Source organism: Gobius niger (assembly GCF_951799975.1).
Source record: "Gobius niger genome assembly, chromosome: 17".
In the NCBI taxonomy this organism is placed as follows: domain Eukaryota; kingdom Metazoa; phylum Chordata; class Actinopteri; order Gobiiformes; family Gobiidae; genus Gobius; species Gobius niger.
The window spans coordinates 13,245,332-13,263,303 of record NC_136868.1 but is presented as its reverse complement, the minus strand read 5'-3'; the positions used below and the strand labels follow the sequence as shown (position 1 = coordinate 13,263,303).

General features: G+C 39.8%; 3 protein-coding genes across 3 annotated transcripts; 1 reads left to right on the top strand and 2 right to left on the bottom strand.

Moving 5' to 3' along the window:
• Nucleotides 1-1,835: 1,835 nt before the first annotated feature.
• LOC306977032 (solute carrier family 35 member D2-like protein) lies at nucleotides 1,836-10,293 on the bottom strand. The gene is made up of 15 exons (XM_079575187.1): nucleotides 10,211-10,293; nucleotides 9,990-10,124; nucleotides 9,789-9,904; nucleotides 7,017-7,322; nucleotides 6,737-6,770; nucleotides 6,538-6,624; nucleotides 6,389-6,456; nucleotides 6,221-6,292; nucleotides 6,057-6,125; nucleotides 5,804-5,906; nucleotides 4,536-4,628; nucleotides 3,329-3,396; nucleotides 3,167-3,245; nucleotides 2,989-3,071; nucleotides 1,836-2,216 (listed from the first exon to the last, which is right to left on the bottom strand). Exons 2-15 carry the CDS (start codon nucleotides 10,041-10,043, stop codon nucleotides 2,111-2,113), a joined length of 1,338 nt encoding a protein of 445 aa, XP_079431313.1. The 5' UTR covers nucleotides 10,044-10,124; nucleotides 10,211-10,293; the 3' UTR covers nucleotides 1,836-2,110.
• aqp12 (aquaporin 12) lies at nucleotides 8,156-9,760 on the top strand. The gene is made up of 3 exons (XM_079575194.1): nucleotides 8,156-9,144; nucleotides 9,247-9,363; nucleotides 9,431-9,760. Exons 1-3 carry the CDS (start codon nucleotides 8,550-8,552, stop codon nucleotides 9,556-9,558), a joined length of 840 nt encoding a protein of 279 aa, XP_079431320.1. The 5' UTR covers nucleotides 8,156-8,549; the 3' UTR covers nucleotides 9,559-9,760.
• A 1,134-nt stretch (nucleotides 10,294-11,427) lies between the features above and the next one.
• pak2b (p21 protein (Cdc42/Rac)-activated kinase 2b) lies at nucleotides 11,428-17,923 on the bottom strand. The gene is made up of 15 exons (XM_079575186.1): nucleotides 17,692-17,923; nucleotides 16,686-17,019; nucleotides 16,502-16,608; nucleotides 16,271-16,421; nucleotides 16,050-16,081; nucleotides 15,858-15,968; nucleotides 15,644-15,776; nucleotides 15,491-15,554; nucleotides 15,025-15,073; nucleotides 14,316-14,428; nucleotides 14,117-14,234; nucleotides 13,931-14,030; nucleotides 13,664-13,860; nucleotides 12,626-12,763; nucleotides 11,428-12,283 (listed from the first exon to the last, which is right to left on the bottom strand). Exons 2-15 carry the CDS (start codon nucleotides 16,873-16,875, stop codon nucleotides 12,197-12,199), a joined length of 1,590 nt encoding a protein of 529 aa, XP_079431312.1. The 5' UTR covers nucleotides 16,876-17,019; nucleotides 17,692-17,923; the 3' UTR covers nucleotides 11,428-12,196.
• Between the last annotated feature and the right edge of the window lie 49 nt (nucleotides 17,924-17,972).

Sequence of the window (17,972 nt, the reverse complement as noted above, 5' to 3'; positions counted from 1 at the left end):
TAAGCCAAACAGTTCAAAGTGCGATAAAGGGATCCCCATAAACAACACTGACCAACATTGACTGTTAGTTTGTGCATAGAGAACCAGCTACAGCCACTTTAGTCTACAAAAACATTCAGTAATACTGAGGGGGTGATATGTAAACCAAGTTATCAAAAAAATTGCAATAAAGCCACAATCCTTAATAGAAAATGTGTACGCACAGTCACAACTCAAATCAAACTACGCTGAGAAGTTAAACACACAAGTGACAACAAAATGACTAAGGAAAAAACAGATATTCCTGTCTCCAAGAGTGCGATAATGATATTTTGACGCAAGATCCATTACATGAAAACCAGAAAAACTGAATTTATTTCCCAATATAACAAATGTCTAGGCTGGGTTGTAGTTGTAACCCTTGCTCCGATAGGAAACTCCTGGGCGACCGAGGGCTTACATAAACATTTAGTTTCTCAAACTCCAAGACTAAAACAGAAGGGGAAAAAAGTAAAGAATTAAGATTGTGTTTCAATTTGTAAATAGCATCATGTCACTCTTGTTTTGGGTTTTTAAGGGGGGGGAATATAATTATTGCAATGTTTATACATTTTTGGCCATAGGAATATATACTGCAAGAACAATCATTTTGCAGAAGTTTCAAATTAAAGCTTGCAGTAAGATTTTTTTTAATTACACGAGATTAATGGGTTAACAGTAGCTGTTCAAGTATATACACATCTGTCTGTGAAGAGGAGGGTTTTCAGCAATATTATTGAAGAAAAAAGTCAGTTTTTCCCAGTCCTGTGAAGTTCATTGTAAATGTCACTTGCACTTTTAGATTCTCAACCCTCGACCATCTATTTGTTGGGCAATAAAAGGCCTAAAACAGTGTGCTGTGCATGCAACCAAAACAATAATTAAGGGATAAGACCAGCAGAAAATGAGGCAGTGCATGTCGCTGTGCTTCAAAGGCATTAAAAGTTACATTCCCTGTAAACCGCAAAACGGAAAAGGCCAAACAAATAAGGATTGTGTCTTTAAAACAAAGCAAGTTGCCTCATTTCCAGTACAAACATACAGGCAGAATAGGTCTGAATATTGTGGAAAATCAAAATGACTATTTTATATTTTCTGTCTGATTGGCAAAAAAAACAATTCTGATTTAATGGGTCTGTGGGGCTTTACTTTACGGCACAGTAAAAAAAAATATATATATATATATATATATATATATATATATACATACATACATACATATATATATACACATATACATACATATATCTATATATCTATAATCTATTATCTATAATCTATAATCTATATCTATAAATCTATATATCTATATATATAATGAAAATAGAAAGATTTTGAGATAATTTTGCAGCTCTATTTTCTTATGTTTGGTAAGTTTAATCATATTACCATGAAATAAATTGGCAGTGTCCCATTTCCATTCAAGGACCATGTATGACACATTTAGGTACTTAAAGTATCTCCATCGTTTTACCACATTATTGTGCTGTAAAGTAAAGTACTTCCAGTGATTCATTTCAAAAAGTGAAACTGCAAATACTGAGTATAAAATTTCAGTCATTGTATCTTTAAATCTAGCCACAAGGGGGCAGAAGCACCAGTTCGTGTCATTCCCGGGGCAACAGACAGCAAGTGTGGACTCTATTGACAAGTTGAAGTGACATTTTAGTCCACAGCAAGTCATTATTATTGAGTTGCCTTGTGTATGAAATGCGCGGTATAACTAAAGTTGCCTTGCCATTATCACAATGTGAACTGAACTCTGCAATACAGCATTTATGTTTCACTTTTAAAACTCCGACTTTCACAATTGGACTCATATGACAAGTGCCTGTATTTGCCTAAATACTTGTAAAAACATAAATTTCCCTTTTACTTTCTGTCAATACTCACAGTACCATCTAAATGAAAGTTAACAAAAGTTTCCCACGTCTGTATGGGAGGTTTTGGCTCCATGGCAGCAGCAGACAGTAACAGAGCTTTTCCACATCAAGTCATTGAAACATTTAAAACAATGTACCGTATATAAATAAGCTGTAATAAAAATAGAGGCGGTCTCTTAATAAAAATAAAATGATCCAGTGTCTCTGTGTCATACAATGACCTTGCCCTTAATGTCCAGTTTGGAGATTTCGTTCGTTTTGCTGGACTGATCCTCAGTGAGAGTGATGTAGGAGTAGATCAGGCTGCCTGCAATACTGAACACACACAGACAACTGTAAAGCACGATGTAGCCTATAGGCAGTTAGGATCTAACTATTAGATCAGATGACTCATTTCACACAGTTAACACAAATACATTTACATCTAAGCACCAAATTTTATATTCACAAATGTAAATATTCTAAGCAGAAACCCAACTTTACACATTTTTTTAGTGATACTCTCTCATATATTAAGATTTTGGAAGGTTCTGATAACAAAAAGGCTCTAAAAACAATCAGTATTTGCTAAAAAACAACAACAATATATTTGTAACTGAATAATTGTATTCTACAATTCTGTTACCCCCTGGCATACTCTGTACTCTGTATAAAAAAAAAAGATTTTTTTTTTTTTTACATCTAAGCAAACATCTACACACTGTGAATAAGGGCCATGAGCAAATTTTGCTCAAAGAGCATCTGGATCTAAATAATATCTTCTCCAGGACGTTACCCCTGTCTGGAGCAGGTTATGCACTCAGGGCATCTATCCTGAGAGAAGATGGCCTCACTATCAGGATAGATTCTTGATAGGACTGGAACTCTAGAAAAGGGACTGCCACACACTGGACTTTTATCCCACAACTCAAATCAACATAAAAACCTGTGAAATAAAATTAAGTATCGTTTATTACAATCCCATTAGCTGCTCATATAGTAACTGCCTTCCTGGGGTCCTTTAAAAGCAACCACTTACTAACAACTAATTACTTGATGTCATTTGGTTTGATGAAGCCATAGACAACATGTTTATGTCATTTCATACCTGATGTTTAGGCCTATGAAGTTGGTCCAGGAGAAGATGTAGTCTCCGCTGAACACCATCCCGATGTACGTCACTAGCACATTCTGCAAAATGTGCCAGGGTCACTTTTTTTGTTTTGTTTTAAAACATATTTTTGTGCTGTACACTTAAACTACAAAAGATGGAAATGTTGTTTTACCTTGATACAGCCCACAATTGTGGTTGTCAATGCAGAGTTATATTGCGTACATAGCACTGTGGAATACATCAGGACGAATCTGCAAATAACCAAATGATTACAAAAAATTACATCTTTTTTCTACATTCGAGAACAATAGTTATTCTGCAAGTTGTGCCTTACCCCATGATGCAGGACATAACAAACTGCGTGAGGAACACTGCATCTGACCAGCCTTCGTACTCTACAGCCTAGTGACGTCAAAACATGATCATTATTTGATTTAATGGGCTTTCTCCAATTGCGTCATCCTTTTTAAATGAGTTCTTTGACTGATGTGTTTTGTTACCATTCATGTTTCAGGGCCTTACTAAAAGCTTTCAGCTGAACACTTCCGAGCACTTGTAGTGTTTATTCAGAGCAGGGAGGTTGTACGTTCACAGTAATAACCAAATGAGGTGCATAATGGCAGCTTTGTGCCTTCTGCTCCCGGGCCCCAGCTGAGCCAGCCCAGAGACGGACAGACCGAGCCTCATAGAGGGCACACACCCATCTGTACACATGTGTCTTTACTTTAGGCAGACAGGGCGTTTAAATGTACAGCATTCTACAGATCATACATGAGGCTACAGATATCTTCACTCAATCAAATCATGTACTTTTACTCACTTACTGTAACATGGTGTGTAGTAGCATTTGTTTTTTTTTAACTGTGTGGCCTCAAAATACCTACACACTTCAGGGGGTCCCTTATTAAAATGTGCTCTAGTAGGAATAGGGTGATTTTTGAGAAGCAAGGACTTTTTGCCCCCTAGATATTCAGGCAAAGAAAAGAAAAAGATTTGTTTGTTATATTATTACCTCAAAGCCTTAACTTAAAAAGGTGGAGTAACTGATTCATGAATGTGTTAAATCCTGTAAATCTATTTTACCACCATAGGCCTATTTTGTGAATGGAGGATTTTGTGGGAGGAAAAAAAAAAACATACTTTTTCTGTTAGAATTATTAATTGCCAACGCCCTGATACCTAAATCTGGTCACATGCCAGAAGCAGACTGTATATATTAATGAATCCACATGAAGAATCGGGACGAACAGGAGGTACAGTCACTGGCAGAGCGCATTCCCACAGCAGCCTGCATTAATGTGCACATCAACATATCTGTCAAGACCTGTGTGTCTCTCTGGGGGCCAAGCAATTAGAGGCCCTCGCGACCAGGTGGGAGCGGCCCGGTGCAGGTCTCTATTGTGATTGTAGAAACGATTTCGGGCAGCAGCTGACTAACAACGACTTCAATGTCTTGAAAACGGGAATAGTAAAAACACTAAAAGCTACAGGGTGTTAAGATCATGATTAAAATCTACAATAATTTGTGAACTAAAACTTACCTTTTGCATTTCTCCCGTTGCTTCTGCCAGTAACAATGTGGGCATAATCATAAATAATGCGTTGTAATACAGTAATCCATATTTGCCCAGCTCCTGAGGAAAAAACGCAGGGACAGATGAGCTGGGCCAGAACAGAGCCGCTTTTCACAGCGAATCAAGGTGCATTCCTCATAACGAGCGTGCAGATGTCAGACCAGGTCACTGCGTTGGTTATACCAAGAGGAGCGCCATTGAACTTTTTATAACTCACATGCTTCATAGTTGGATTAGTGCTGATATTTCTTGAAAGCAACACACACTATGCTTGTTTTCGGTGGGTACGTGGGCAGTAAGACAGTTGTCTTTAGAGGGTTACTAGCAAGCGAAGAAATAGCACTTCCAGGGGTGCTTTGATCACAGTTTACAAATTCTCACGTAATATGTCATGAAGTAACGGTTGAGGATACTGTTGTGAGAGTAAGTAAGTGTGTGCATGACAAAAGCCTGAAGGGGAGATAAATAAAGGTTTTTGTTCCTTGTGTTATACCTTCATGTAGACCTATTTATTTCTCTAACTTGTTTTTTAATTTAATAAAAACTAAAATAAAACAAACTGAAGAGATACACCGTAGAATATTAGCAATTATTTTTTTCCCTCTTCAGTAATCATCTTTACTTCTTCTACTTATGTCATTTTGTTATATGACGTAACGTTTCCCTTCTCACCTCTGAGGTCAACTATCATCAGCAGATGGTGTTCTCAGACATAACAGCCTAAATATGGACTCATCACGCCCCTGCAGTAACACGAGTGCCGTCTGCTCATGTGACTTAAAAGGACAAACAGAGCTACTATACAGTATTTTGTTTGTAAATCTGTCAGATGGGATAGACACTACCAGAGGAATACGATATTTTTTATAAATTGTTTCACTAAGTAGTTTTTGATAGTTAGCTCTAGTTACACCATAGCAGGGTCAAACGGCTACATATTCATATTATACAAAGAAATTGATATTTTCATTTGGGTTGGTGCTCATCATGATACGCACTGAAGGTGGATCCTGATAGGCTTAAGGGATAGATAAGATGAAGGATGTTTGCTTTTCCCATTATGAAAACAAGAAATCTACAGTACTTTTAAATGCCACAAAAAGATAAGACTTTATTGATCTCACAATGGAGAAATTGACTTGTTCCATCAACAACTTCACTATATTGATTGAGTATTTATATAAACAAGACATCTGAAAAAAGGCAAAACGGTGCTTCGCAAACTGCGCACATACCTTAGTATCCAGCTTTTGCTTGACATAGGCCCCATTCGCCGCAGTGAGGACATCGTTTAAGAGAATAAACACATATCCATGCAGGTCGAAGGTTAGGTCAGCGCTGAAAACATGAGAGAAAGTTGTAATTCACATATGTAATTACATGTTTTAGGGAGGGCACTTTTTACAGGTGATAGAGTAATGATAGTCTTTGTAGTGCGAGCACTTTTGTTATGGTTATCACCGCACACCTGGATGTCGGGCGACATACCTGGCAGCTATGAACGCCCCAAGGATCATTGTGAATACTGTCAACTGCACTGGCCGAGAGAACGTCTTCCTAACAATGGCAAAGGCACAACAACAATACGTTATATACAATAGGAGCTTGTGAAACCCACCACCAAAGTAGGTTAATGGTGTGTGAAACCTTACTTCAAAAGATACCCCTCCGCAAGCATTGTGAATAATATTGAAAACCTCCTGAGAACTGTAAACATGGGAAGGCTGGAGGGAAAAAGGAGATGTTGCAATAGATTACATTGAGCAATAATAAACAACAAACTGACAATAGTGTCCTGTGTTAACATGACGCCAGCTTACTTTAGTCTTTTGGTCCCAAAGAGCCCTGTGATTTGATTCCCCACAAATAGAAGAGGTAGAGGAAATGTCTAAAAAAGAAAAAGATTTCAAGAAGAGTTTGGCGCATAAAAGTCCAAATAAGCGAAAAGTGGAAGAGTCCTTAAACTTACCTTGCGAGGTATGCTCATATCGAAGTCGGGGAAGCTGATCACCCTCGCCGCCTTGCCCACCCACAGCACGACCACTGTGGCCAACATCTGTGCACAACATTGAAAAGATGAATTACAAGTTCATAACGAGTTGTACTGGTATTCATTTAACAAGAAAGCAGAGAAGGGCGTGTACAATAGAGACTTTCTTCCAACTTACTTGGCCAATTCCGACACATATTGAGGAAGGGAATCTGCAACATCACAAAAAAAAACATTTCAACAAGGATTTGTAAATAGCGTGTAGGCAAATTCTTCCATTAGATACGACGAATTGGCAAATGTGAGTACAGTGCATCACTTCCCAAGCCCGCTAGCCGAGAGTTGCTAATATGTTCCACTCAGTTTCCCCCCGCTATTCATCAAATGCCAAGTAAAAGAAGCTACGGTTGAGCTAACGCGCTAGCATTCACGCGCACAGTTAGAAAGCGTTAAAGTACCTGTAGTTGGTCAGGACGCTTTTGTTGACGACCACGATGAGAAACGAGCTCAGACCGTAAAACCCCGCGGCACATAATCTCACAAACAGTGTGAGAGGTTTGTCCGCCATCCCCGATCGCTTCTCACGCCCGTGTGAGTGCTGTCGGCTCTTCCCCCGCTGCCATCTCTCCTCACCGGTGACAGAAGCAGCAGCAGCAGCAGCCTCGACTCCACCACGGGGGCGTCTCTGGTGGAGCAGCAGCGCCGCGATGCCACTTCCGCCCGGCCCCGCGTGCCAGGGGGTGGGGCGGGGTGGTGTGGTGGAGCTTTAAATAAATAATACATCCACGGGTGGAGCATAGAAATAAAAAAGGGCATGCATGGAACTATGAACTACACCCATGTGGAGCTTTTTATTTTATTTTATTTTATAGATGTGTGGTTCTGTCTATGTGTCACCTTCCACGGCTTACATTGCTAATTTTGATACTTTAGACTGCTCTAATGTCACTTATTTACATCTTGTTGTTTATATCTTAAAGGGAAAGGCCACCGTTTTTCCATACTAAGATATGTTTTTACCTGAGCTTAGACAAGTTGATGCGTACCTGTCTGGTCTTTGTGCGTGCCCGTGGAAGAGCTTGGTCACTTCTAACTTCACCCCGTTTGGAGCTATAGGAATACATTGGGAGAGGCCAAATGCTAACAACATCGTTGGTCTTTTTGCGTGGCCGAGGCCACACAGTTCTTCCATACTGCGATATGTTCTTACCTGAGCTTAGATGAGTTGATGCGTACCTGTCTGGTCTTTGTGTGTGTCCATGGAAGAGCGTGGTAGCTTCCAACTTCACCCCTGTTTGGAGCTATAGGAATACATTGGGAAAGGCCAAATGCTAACAACATCTGACAGGTACGCGTAAACTCGTCTAAGTTCAGGTAAGAACATATCTCAGTATGAAAAAACGGTGGCCTTTTCCTTTAAAAGCACGCGGGGTAACATTTTGGAGTATACTTGCTGCCAGCAGTACAAAACATGCTCCTAATGACAAGCTAGACACAGAAAAGGATATTTTTTGCAGTGGGTAATCAAAGAATGGATTTGGATGAGGACCTAACCTCTCATAACATCTCCACGGAGACGAACTGGAGACGTCCTGCTCTCAACCTATCACTTTTATCTCTATATACAGAATGCATGATTAAATTTAAGTTTTTGATAACTTTTTAAGTAGTTTGCACCATTTGAACTGTGAAGATTTCAAAACGTGTAATCCCAAAGTTCATATATATTCCGTGTATGGCTGCAGACTTCAAAGCATGAAGCCGTAGACACTTTGGAGGCATGTGACCTGATATGTGGGCCAACCCTCTGACATGACCCTGTGGTGGCCCATGTGTATTTTGGCAGGTGTTTAGTTTTGAGCGATAGAACCTGACGTGTCGTTGATAAGATATTCCCCTATTTGAGCGCCACGTTGTCTTAGAGAAAATATAGCTGTGACACAGATCTCATTCATTTCACATTGGTCAAGACTGGACCGTTCACCTGAACCATGTCTGGACTGAACGCATCTCTTGGATACTTTGTGGCAATTGTGATCTTTGCCATCTTGAGTCGGGCTCTGATAAGGAAATTGCCTCGCTTGGGTTTTTTGTTAGAGTTTGCATCTTCGTTCATGCTGGTGGGATGTCTGCTAGAGGTGCAGACTATAGTTGAAGTGGGTGAATGGGCAGGGGGTCTGGGTCCCGATGTGACAGTGACCATGTTATTTGCAGTGCTTTTGAGTCATGGTGTTATCTCCGGGACAGCCTCTGGAAACCCCTCTGTGTCTCTGCAGAAGTTCCTGCAGCTGGATGCCTCTGCGCTGCCCACTCTGCTCGCGCTTGTGGCACAGTTCGTTGGTTCCCACCTGGCCATCATGACAGCAGTGTATTACTGGAGACTGGAGCTAACGGACATGCACATGATCAAAAATCTGATGGCCAGTGAATGCAGCTCGTCACTGAAGGTGTCACTGGTGCAGGGGTTTTTCACAGAGTTTGTCTGTGCTTTGGTTTTTCACCTCATACTACTCAGCCTGAGACGGCGGAGCGCTCTGATTCGTGTGCCCCTGATCGCTTTGCTGCTAACTTTTCTCTCACAAACAGGTAATAAGGAAAAGCTGTTTTTATTTTTAATGTACCGGTATAATAAATCAAAATCAGCCAGAAGTTGACAATTGATTACTGTGTGAAACCACTGTCTTGCAGCCAGAAACTACACCTCAGGGTTTGTAAACCCCTCCTTGGCCTATGGCCTCACATTCCACTGTCCTGGGTTCAGTCACCTACAGTATGCCGTGGTTTACTGGCTTAGCGCTGTCACCGGTAAGTACTGGACAAACATCGATAATAAAATCTGGATTTGCTTCTCACAAAAATCTGTTTTTTTTAGGAATGATGCTGGCCCTCCTCTTATTCATGGGTCACATCCCAAAACTGTTTGCAAAGAACCTTCTGTATTCACAGAAAACGCGTTTCAGAGCCCCAAAGGCAGAGAAAGCAGAGAAAAAGAAAAAATAAACAAGTCATTCAAGTTTACTTGAGAAAAAACAAAACAATTGTAATCCATCTGTCTTGTACTATTTTGTAACAAAAAATGTGATTGATAAAATAAAAGTTTTTTTCTTGTTACTTTTGTGATGTAATAACATTGTGGCTTCAACATCAGCCTGGCAACATTCATCAGTCTCACAGAGACAAAAACCTCAATAACAAAGCGATTCTTAAAGACAAAAAGTCTAACTTCTTACAGTGGATCTAGCATCAGATGAGCTGCCAGCTTTAGCCTGCTCTTCACTGCCTTTAGAAGATGACCTTCCATCTGGATTTTTTGATTTCTGCTGATTTTTAGACAAAGGTCCAGGGACTGCAGTAGATAAAACAAAAGGACATACATGTTTTAGTCTTGTTTCACATCAGAATTGTTTGACCATTAGTGTCAATAATCTTACATGTTTCTCTGTGCTCCTGAAGCTGGGCTTCAGGACGATCAGACCATAAAACATAATCTGGATTATTCAGAAAAGTTTTTTTCTCTCCACAGCTCAGGCATGTCGTCACTGTGAAACGGGCTTTGCACTTTTTTTCTATGAACATAAATACCATGTTTAGTTCATTTATCAACATCCATGTTTACATAATACTCATCTTTCCAGAGAGATGAACCACTTACTCTTTTGTCTTGTTGTTGCTGTTACACCTGGAATGAGCAGTGAGCAGCATTTCTTACATAGTGTCCTTTTTACAGAAGGATCCCTGAAATGAGACAAAAGGTAAGAAGAGACAGTCTAATAATACCAGAGTTATCTACAGTAAGGTGCTCAAGGTGAATTGAAATATCAGATTTTATTAAATCTAGAGATTACAGAAAATGCTTAAATAATGCATTTAAAGCAAGCTTTTTAGCCCCTGTTGACCATTTCAGACATAAACTATGCTCCATTTTAAACCCTTTTAGGCCCGGTTCAGTTTTCCGATTTGCTTTTGCTTTGGGCCTGGTGGTACTTGACATATTCACATTTGACTATTCAGTCACATATTATATTCAGTGTATAATGTCTATGAGTGGTACTTTAAAAAGGTTTAAGAACCACACATCTAAAGCCTCGCACCCACATCGGACATCGGTGAGTGACTTAAGTTACATATCAGTGAACTAAATCTAATGCAGCATGATCCATGTCTTTCACTTGGGGTGTTAGAACGTGTTTGTTCGCATAAAACGTATCTGCAGATAAAACAGCCCATGTAATCATAACAAGTCATTTATTCTCACTGTCTTAGAACCAAGCGTCTGGCGATGGTCTTCTGGGTGAAGCAGTAAAAACGTGCAAGCTCAGTGTTGTCTGGATTTTGGGCCAAAACGCAATGCGCTGCCTGTAAATACACAAAGCATTTATTTGATCATTTTTCACACTGATAGGTTAGCTATGATGCTAATGTTGACACATCGGTTACCACAAGCATTTTCAAATGACAAGTCAAAGTAAAGGTGGCCTACCTGATAAAGAAAGTTAAGTCGTAAATAGGCATCTTTATCTTTCAAACCTGCCATCACAAGTACCAGTATTTATGCAATTTTCGGTAAACTTCACAGGTCGATCGCTCTGCCCTGAAACAGTCTTGGAGCACATGCTTCCGGTCCCGACTCACATTTCAAAGTAAAAGCCCCAATGGCTGAGGCGATGTAAATGAGCATATTTAACACTATCGAGCCCGTATCAAAAAAGCAGCTGTATTTGTATTTATTAGAGAGCGCAGACAGGGGTGTTAGTTGTCCAGAACATAAAAAGAACAAAAACTCAACATTTTGATCGCCTACATCTTTTAGCAACTGCCATCTGGCTCCAACTAAACATACACAAATACAAAGTCTTGAAGGACACAAAGGACAGTGGGACATACTCACTTTTAATAACAATAAAGAAGAACGTATAAACCCTGTCATCTAAAATTTTGCTTTGCCTGTAAGGTGCACCTCTGATCAGGAGACGGGTGATACTGACAGGGGAACTGGTACAGTAGGTCATTCAGATGTGGCTACTCAACATAGACAAAGTTTGTACACATTATCAAGATCATGAAATGCTGTGGATTGTTTCCTATAAAACCTGCAAGAAAGTCCATATAACATGCCTCATGCTGAATAAGAGTCAGAATACAGTATACCAAGAAAGGGGCACATACGAAATTCAAGTATCAAAATAACTAAGACACTGACAAGCTGAAAAGGTAATTACAAAGGTAGTAAAAATCATGGGAAAAGGACACAGACATAATCAACAATACATTAGGCAACATTTGCATTTGTTTAAGGCAAGTTGATTAAAAAAAACTAAAAACGAACTAGGCATCTTCTTCATTCCAAGTTAAATACGAGCCAAGTCCTACGTTGTTGCCAAGAGATTTGTTGTACAAAGTTACTACGCCTGACTCTTGAAATTAAGCACATGTTTGACTTGTCTTCTGAGATCTGAGATCATGCGGACAGCGGTGGGTTGTGCTCCATATTTTTGGTCTTCACAGTGAGGTTTGTCAGGGCTTTTTAGGCTGGTGCATCAAGAGTGGCAAATCTCTTAAAACTGTCAGCCTATTGTCTGGCACAAAATCTAATGTGTTGGCACATGTTGGTGCACAGCATTCGAGCTACTGGGGACAGCTAACGGTTGCCTTTCATGGCCTCCTTGGCTGCCAGGATGAGAGGTGTGAGACTGGAGAGGGGCTTGGCCAGCTTCAGGAACGGATGCTGCAAAACAAGACATGTACAAAGTGAGTGCAGTGGTTGTCAAAATGTTCACACGAAGGACCACCAAGTAAAAATAGGCCATCTGAGTACTACCAGAACGAAACCAGGCCTATGCAGGACTATAGGTCCAATTGTGAGCTGCATAAGGCCTAAACTAACGCTTAACTAGGTCTAAAACCATGGCTACGGTAATTCCAAGCAAAGACTACTTGAAAATAGTCTAAAAAATTAAATAGTCAAGAAAAGAGGAGCACAAAACACACCGGAAGCAGCCTGAGTACCAATGAAAGACACATATTTTGCACAATAAAGCACAGTGAATGAAAAGTGAAATATTTTCACCTGCAACAGCTCTTTGCCTCCACCTCTTTTCTCCACATCCATTTCCAAACAACGATTGAGAAAGTCTCTGAAGACCGGGGAGAGCTTCTCTGGGTTTTGAAGCTCTGGAGTGCCATTGGTGGCAATCAGGTACAATGCCTAAGAAGGGAGAAAGATTTTGAGGAGGCAGCGCAAATTATACACATTTTACTTAATGAACAGTTTAATGCTCGAAAGCAAAAAATGTAATGAAACTATCTTCTTCTTTACAAAAAACATTTTAAGAAAAAAACAAAAAAAGAACCAAAACCAAGGTCTGTACATTAAAGTGGACATACTATGCATAATTGAAGCATTTGTTTGGTACCCGAGCATTATATTTTACGCTGTATAATTTGAAATAATGTTTGTGTAAAGTAAAGCTAGTAATGAGACTGGGCTGGTCAGAATTTTGAATGGGATTGGAGCGCCCTCAGCAGGCAGTAGCATGAATGACACAGTGAAAACAAGCTTCAACATGCTAGCAATTAGCAAATCGATGAGATCATGGTGTACACATTTTTGATGAACTATGGGCTTAAAGCAGAACTAAGTAACTTGTTTACCTTAATAAATCCTTTTCGTAGTCCCTCCGGGAGCAATACAGCCAGAAAACCACAATGGCAGCTTTCCCTGCTCCAACCCGGAGACCCAATACACACTAATGGAATCATGAAGAAGCTAACAGGCTAACGGGCAAAGCTAACTGCGGGCGAGCTCCACTTAAACAGTATTTACAGCCATGCTTGAGTGAAAAAAATATCTCCATTCTGTAGTTGGGTTGTGGCACAATGTACAATATCCCTCTCTCCCTTTGTCTTTTCTGTAGTATTTACTTTCACGGACAATTAATGAGTAAGAAAAACGCAACATGCGACAACAGCTGCAGTGGCGCTTATGGCCTCTAGGAGGCATGAGTTACTTAGTTCCACTTTAAAAAATGTAATAAATGGTATGTTTTGACAAGGGAACACTAGGAAAAGTGATGTCTCCTTTTATGTTGCAATCCTAAATACTCACTCGTAGTGGATTTTCATTCAGATATGGAGGTTCTCCTTCAACCATCTCAATGGCCATGATCCCCAGGGACCAGATGTCCACTTTAGGCCCATAGGCTTTTCTCGTCACCACTTCTGGGGCCATCCAGTAAGGAGTGCCTACCATGGTGCTTCGTTTGCTCTGCTCTGGAGTAATTTGTGCACAGAAGCCAAAATCCGCTGCATAGGAGAGTGAAATGTAAGTGCACATAGTAATATTATAATTCCACAACCACAAAGCAGGACTTACTGAGTTTGACAGAGCCATCCATGCCTAGTAAAACATTGTCACTTTTGATATCCCTGTGGATGACCTGATTGGCGTGCAGAAACTCCAGTGCTTGTAAACACTAGAAAGACATAAATAAAGGATGACGCATTTGACCAATAACAGGTTATATTTTATTCCTTATGCCTTGTTAAGGGTAAAATGTACCTCTCGACAGACAGCAGCGATCTGAGCCTCATCCATACAAGTCTCTGTCACCACATCGGTCAGTGAGCCTCCAGCCAAATACTCCATCACCACAAAGAGCTCCTCCCCCATCAGGAAGCTAAAAATACAACACACCAAATATGAATTTAAAACATTTCATAATCTGTATATATATCGCTAAAGGTGGCAAATGGTGTACCTGTCTAAAAAGTTGACAATGTTGGGGTTCTTCAATTCCTTCATCACCAAAATCTCATTGATAATCAGTTCCTTCTTCGGCTGCTTTTGCAGATTGATCTGTTTGATAGCCACCTGTGAAGATGCCAAATAAAAAGGAAGTTAAAGACATAAACATGAATTATATACACGTGAATTTAATAATTAGAAACAACATTAAAATGGTATTGGAACCTATACCTGAAAGAACTATAGTGTAAACCTGTGATTAATCTCTAATTACATCCTCAAAAGTAAGATTAACGACGTAGTAATTCACCCAATCAATTGTTTTTCTTTAGGTTCATTCTATAAATATCTGTAACAAATGCACCAAGCTGCTGTGTTATGCATTTAAATGCTCTTCATGGCAAATTTTGCTAAGTCTAAAGTTTAAAACTGATCGTTAATAAACTGTATCTGTTCAGCTCAGGAAGGACTTGTTTGTATCTAAAGTCAATGTAATCTAGACCATCATTTATTATGTTATGTAAATGTATATTCAATTGAGTATGGGGTAGGCACTTATAAGCTTATTGCTTTAGCTTACTCCCGTTTGAGCATCCACAAATGCATGAATTTTGAAAGACAAAATTAATGTAAAATTGCTCAAAAAAACCAACAACACTAAACTAAACTATTAAAAAAAAAACATCAACCAAACTGCAAAAATTTCAGAAATTCAAATTCACCTCTTGTCCGGTCGCAACATCGATGGCCGTAAATACTGTTCCTGACGCACTGCAAACAACAAATTTCAATGAATTAAATATTTGATCGCTAAATGTCATAGGCTTTGTCCAGTTTTTACAACTGCTTTATATCCCTGAGGCTTGACATTTTAAGTGGTGTAAAATAACTCTTATAAAAATAACACAAGGATAATCTTAAGAATATCCTTGTGTTTTATGATAATGTAAAATGTAGTTAAACTTAAGGCCGGCCGAAGATGCACTTGATCCTGATCCTTATAGCGGTGACAGGAAAGCAGAGCCAAAACAAAGCTTACAAAGGATCAGGACAAGTTTGACAAAGGTGTGTAGACTGTAAAACACTGAGGAGCATCATTGTAATTCGTGATATACACGAATTAGTGGACTACCGTTTTTTGAGTATATAGACTATAATGAAATGATTGACTTCCTCACTGTCACTTACCCCTGTCCAATCTTTTCATATCTTGTGTACTTCTTTTTGGGATCTCCAATGCTGACTATGGTTCCTGTATCAAAGACAGCACATACTTTTATACCTGTGAATTGTACAAAGACATGTTCAGAGTGGGTTAAAAGGAATCTATATTATATTTACGCAGTTTGTCCATGATCTCCTCATCAGACATCTTGTTTTTCTTTTTCAGTCTGTCAGCAGCTTTAGAGGCTGCATCGCCATCAGGGCAAGTGCTTGGAGCAGGAATAGGGTCAATAACAGAGCGGGTATAAACCTGTGCAGAAAAGAAAAAAAAATCAACATAAATTACTGTTGCCACTTCTATTTATGATCTTTGTAGAGCTCTGACACATACACTTTTCGTATGTTCTGGTCTTGGCGCCACAATCGGAGGAGGGGTTTCATCGTCGTCGTCATCGTCAATGTCTTTAATATTTGGAGAAGGTTCAGTGCCTTTTTTGACGGGCTAATTCAGAGCGAACGCAAAAAATGTTAACATTGCATGACAGAAATATTCAGACTCACGTTACAGATGTGAAATACTTACAGACTGAGGGCCTGGAGTGTATGCATCTTTTTCTGTGAATGTGCAAATAAGAGTTCATATATTTTAATTTGATTACAGGATTTACTACAAGCTTGTAATGCAATACAATAAAGCCCAGCACACAATAGCCTTTTCCCTAAGTGTATTTTTACTGGCAAAAACACTTGATCATCTCTACAATTAATGGAACAGACCAAGTGTAATACGTGTTTTGTACTCACCAGAAGATGATAAGCTGAGGTACTTTTGACGACCATTCCCTGTAGAGTCGTAAAACTTTAAAACGTCGAGCACGGCTTGTGGGTTTTTTTTCTGCTCAGACTTAGTGATGTTTGATGTTTGAAGTAATCGCGCCCACTGCTCTGGCATACCCTGTGTGCAAGAGTGGCAGGTAGTTGTTGAGCAGTATCTAAGAGTGGTCAGCTTTTCCCTCAGTATTTTCTCAGACTTACAGTAAACTCTCCGGTGACGGCGTCAAACCCAACATGGATGGTGTGTTCAAAATCTGAAGGTGGAGAGATCTCTGGGCGTTCTTTGTCCCTGTCCTTCTTTTTACCACCTGCAATCAACAATTTCATACGTTACATTACCGACATGTGTCAAACCCTTAAAAAAAAAAACAGCTTTCTATCTCACTTTTCTCCGCCCCCGAAAAAATTGAGATGATTTTGTTGCGAGGTTTCCTCTCTTCAGGGACAGAGGGCAGAGGTTTGGAGCTGTGATTGGCTGAGAGAGAGTCTTTTCCAGAGCTGGTGCTGAAGATGGTGCTGCTCATGCGAACAGGCGGAGCAGGAGGCTTGTCCTCTGCATCTCCGTTATCACACATTGTGATATGTTGTGAGAAATATCACCGGGTAAAGGGGCTCAGTGGGTGAGGGCAAACAGACAAGACTGAGCCAAACAGCGCTCACATCAGCATGAGGCAGCAGTGTGCTCATGCACAGCCCAGGAGAAGCAATCAGAAGAGTTCCTATAAAGAGATTACATATTCAGTTCATGTAGGGAATGTCTTAGCAAAATAGGTATGACAAAACTAACGATAATACTCTGTACTTAATAATTTGACTCTCGTTAAAAATGAGCACACCCCATGTCTAAAGGGTAGACACAAATATATAAATAAATAATGAGTCTGAGGAGAATGCCGGGTGTAAATCTGTAGAACTCACCATTTTATATGAATGTAACAAAAGGTGATATTTATCAAGTCAAAGAGGGACAACCATATACACTCGTTCTTCCCTTTGGTTTAGTCCCAAGCACTGATTTCTCAATTTAAAATGCCCTTCAAATAAACAACTGCAGGGCGGCTACGTTAGCCCCGTGGATGCAGGTTAGCTCCGATGGTTAGCACACGGACAAGTGTGCTAGCAACACAGACATAGAAGCAATCAGCTAGTGTTAGCAACAGAAGCTACACTTTCATTACAGTGAAAACCTCAGCTTTCACCTTCATCATATATAACTCCACTATGTTTAAAATAATGATAAGCAATTTCATAAATGTAAATAAACTTGATCCAGAATAATGCATGCAGTAAAATAAGACCAAGCAACGTAAAGGCTAGTAAACTTTCCGGGTCGATAGCACTTTATTTGTAGCTAAAGCTAGCGAAGACGGCGCAGGAGCCGCAGAGCTCACCGGAGAAATCCACACCAGACAAACTTGAGCACAACTTCACTCTCGCTCGGCCGACGCTTCAGGTCACGATTATAAATCCATTGAAAGCACGTCTGTTGTTGTATTTAACGTTGATCGACCCTTGGCCACAATAATTTGGTAAGAAAAAAGCAGGAATATGACTATTTACAATGCAACTTTTCTTGTATCTTTTGGGCCCTGGATAATTCCGCTATGGCGAAGGGGAAGCGGAACTACCGACCCAACCCAAGTCTATCGTTTCAAATGAAAGGTGTTTTATG